The sequence below is a fragment of the Cicer arietinum genome, chromosome 2 (assembly GCF_000331145.2).
Source record: "Cicer arietinum cultivar CDC Frontier isolate Library 1 chromosome 2, Cicar.CDCFrontier_v2.0, whole genome shotgun sequence".
NCBI classification, from domain to species: Eukaryota; Viridiplantae; Streptophyta; class Magnoliopsida; order Fabales; family Fabaceae; genus Cicer; species Cicer arietinum.
The window spans coordinates 14,043,654-14,045,498 of record NC_021161.2 but is presented as its reverse complement, the minus strand read 5'-3'; the positions used below and the strand labels follow the sequence as shown (position 1 = coordinate 14,045,498).

General features: G+C 28.9%; 1 protein-coding gene across 1 annotated transcript in view; it reads right to left on the bottom strand.

Moving 5' to 3' along the window:
* The window catches only part of LOC101490280 (probable terpene synthase 2), an 8,825-nt gene extending 8,471 nt beyond the window's left edge, over positions 1 to 354 (bottom strand). The window contains exons 1-2 of the mRNA XM_073365536.1: positions 181 to 354; positions 1 to 89 (exon numbers count right to left, since the gene is read on the bottom strand). The exon at positions 1 to 89 is cut by the window's left edge and continues 1 nt beyond it. Coding sequence (XP_073221637.1) covers positions 1 to 89; positions 181 to 297 — 206 coding nt within the window. The 5' untranslated portion in view covers positions 298 to 354. The remainder of the gene's footprint in view (positions 90 to 180) is intronic.
* Between the last annotated feature and the right edge of the window lie 1,491 nt (positions 355 to 1,845).

The window sequence follows — 1,845 nt, the reverse complement described above, 5'->3', positions numbered from 1 at the left end:
TCGAAGGGCTTCTCATTGTTTGTAGCTAGCATATTTCTCAATTCATTTTTTAAACTATCAATTTCAGCTGCATTACTCTGATCGGGTTCCTGCATGTGTTGAAGAAAAAGATGTTAATGGTGAGGTTTGATGAAGTGGTTTATAGTACGCATGAAGAACATAAAAACACTAACTACATACCATAGATTCAGAAGCATATTGAAGGAAGAAATCCCCCCAAACATTAGGGGGGTAATCTGCAACATTTCTAGGCAAGTCGAGTTTAGAATTAGGATCGAAGTTAGCTACAGCAGGCATATTAGATATTTAAGTTTTCAAATAAATGGGATGCTTCACAAATGACTCTCCTTCTACCACTCTAAGGTTTGGATGGGGAAAGAAATGCCAATATTAGATATTTATAGTGAAATTCATTATGCGTGTTCCGCTAAATTAATTAAATATATTAGCAACGTTACACGTGTGTTTTCTGCTTGTAAGCCCAATTTTGACTTCAACTATTTTATAATTTAATTTATCCCAATTTTGACTACAACTATTTTATAATTTAATTTATCGCATGTATACTTTACACAAATAAAACATGTGATTATAATATTTATATAACTAGCATAAATTAACCGTGTCAAGCCCGGTTAGTTTTTACTCAAAATTACATATTGAACAAATTCATTTAATATATTATTTTTGGTCCTTAAAGTAAGTGGACGTTATAAAAATGTTAATAGATAAAAGAAACAATTTTTGGTCCTTGTAAACACTACGCGAAAAATAGGATTTTACAACTCTTTTTTTAAGCAATTGCGTTTTTTCAAATAAAAAAAAAAGATGTGGAATCGAACGCTGTAAAAGATACAATAGCGCTTTTTTAAAACAAAAAAGCGTTATAAAACATGTAAATATATTGTGCGCTTGATATGCACATTTTACAGCGCTTTTTAAATAAGCGTTGTAAAATGCGCACACATTATATGCATTATTATGCACCTTTTACAACGTTTATTAAAAAGAGCGTTGTAAAATGTGCACTATAACGCATATATTGGATGCACACTTTACAACGCTTATTCAAAAATAATGCATTATAGTGCACATTTTACAGTGCTTTTTCAAAAAAGCGCTGTAAAATGTGCAATTTTTTTTTTTTTTAAATATGTTGTGAATTAAATTTTTGAAATGAGCTTTTTAGTTTTTTATGCCATTTTTTTAGAAAGCGTTGTCTTTTAATTTTTTTTCCAAAATTATTTTCATCCAGAATCAGTTCATAATAAGTTCACACAACAACAAAACATATTCAAATACATATTCAGAATCAGTTCACACAATCAGTACACAAAAACAGAACTATATAACTTTACTTTATATATTAATTTACAACAGAACATTCAGATACATATATATAACTTAATTAACTACATATACATTGGACAGATATTGTACAACAACACATATTCATATACATGTTCATATATTGTAACTAACAACATACACAAAATATAACTAGCTACCATATAATATTCAGATCCCTTGAAGCATGCTATTTCCCAGAAAATCAAATAATGTTCATTTCAAGCACATACTGATACCAATCTTCCTTTAATTCCATTAGATCTTCCTCAGAGTATGTTGGACTGGAATTGTCAAATTACTGTGCAATATTAAAATTGAAAATATTAAGTTAGAATCAAATATATAGATAATTTATATATGAAAATCATATAATGAAAATACTGTACCGTTTCTAGGATAATAGTTTTATTCCTGTCAACAATCTCCTTCATGAATCGCAATACATAGTACCCACAGTCGATGTTGTTAGTTTGACGAGGGCACTATAAAATAAAA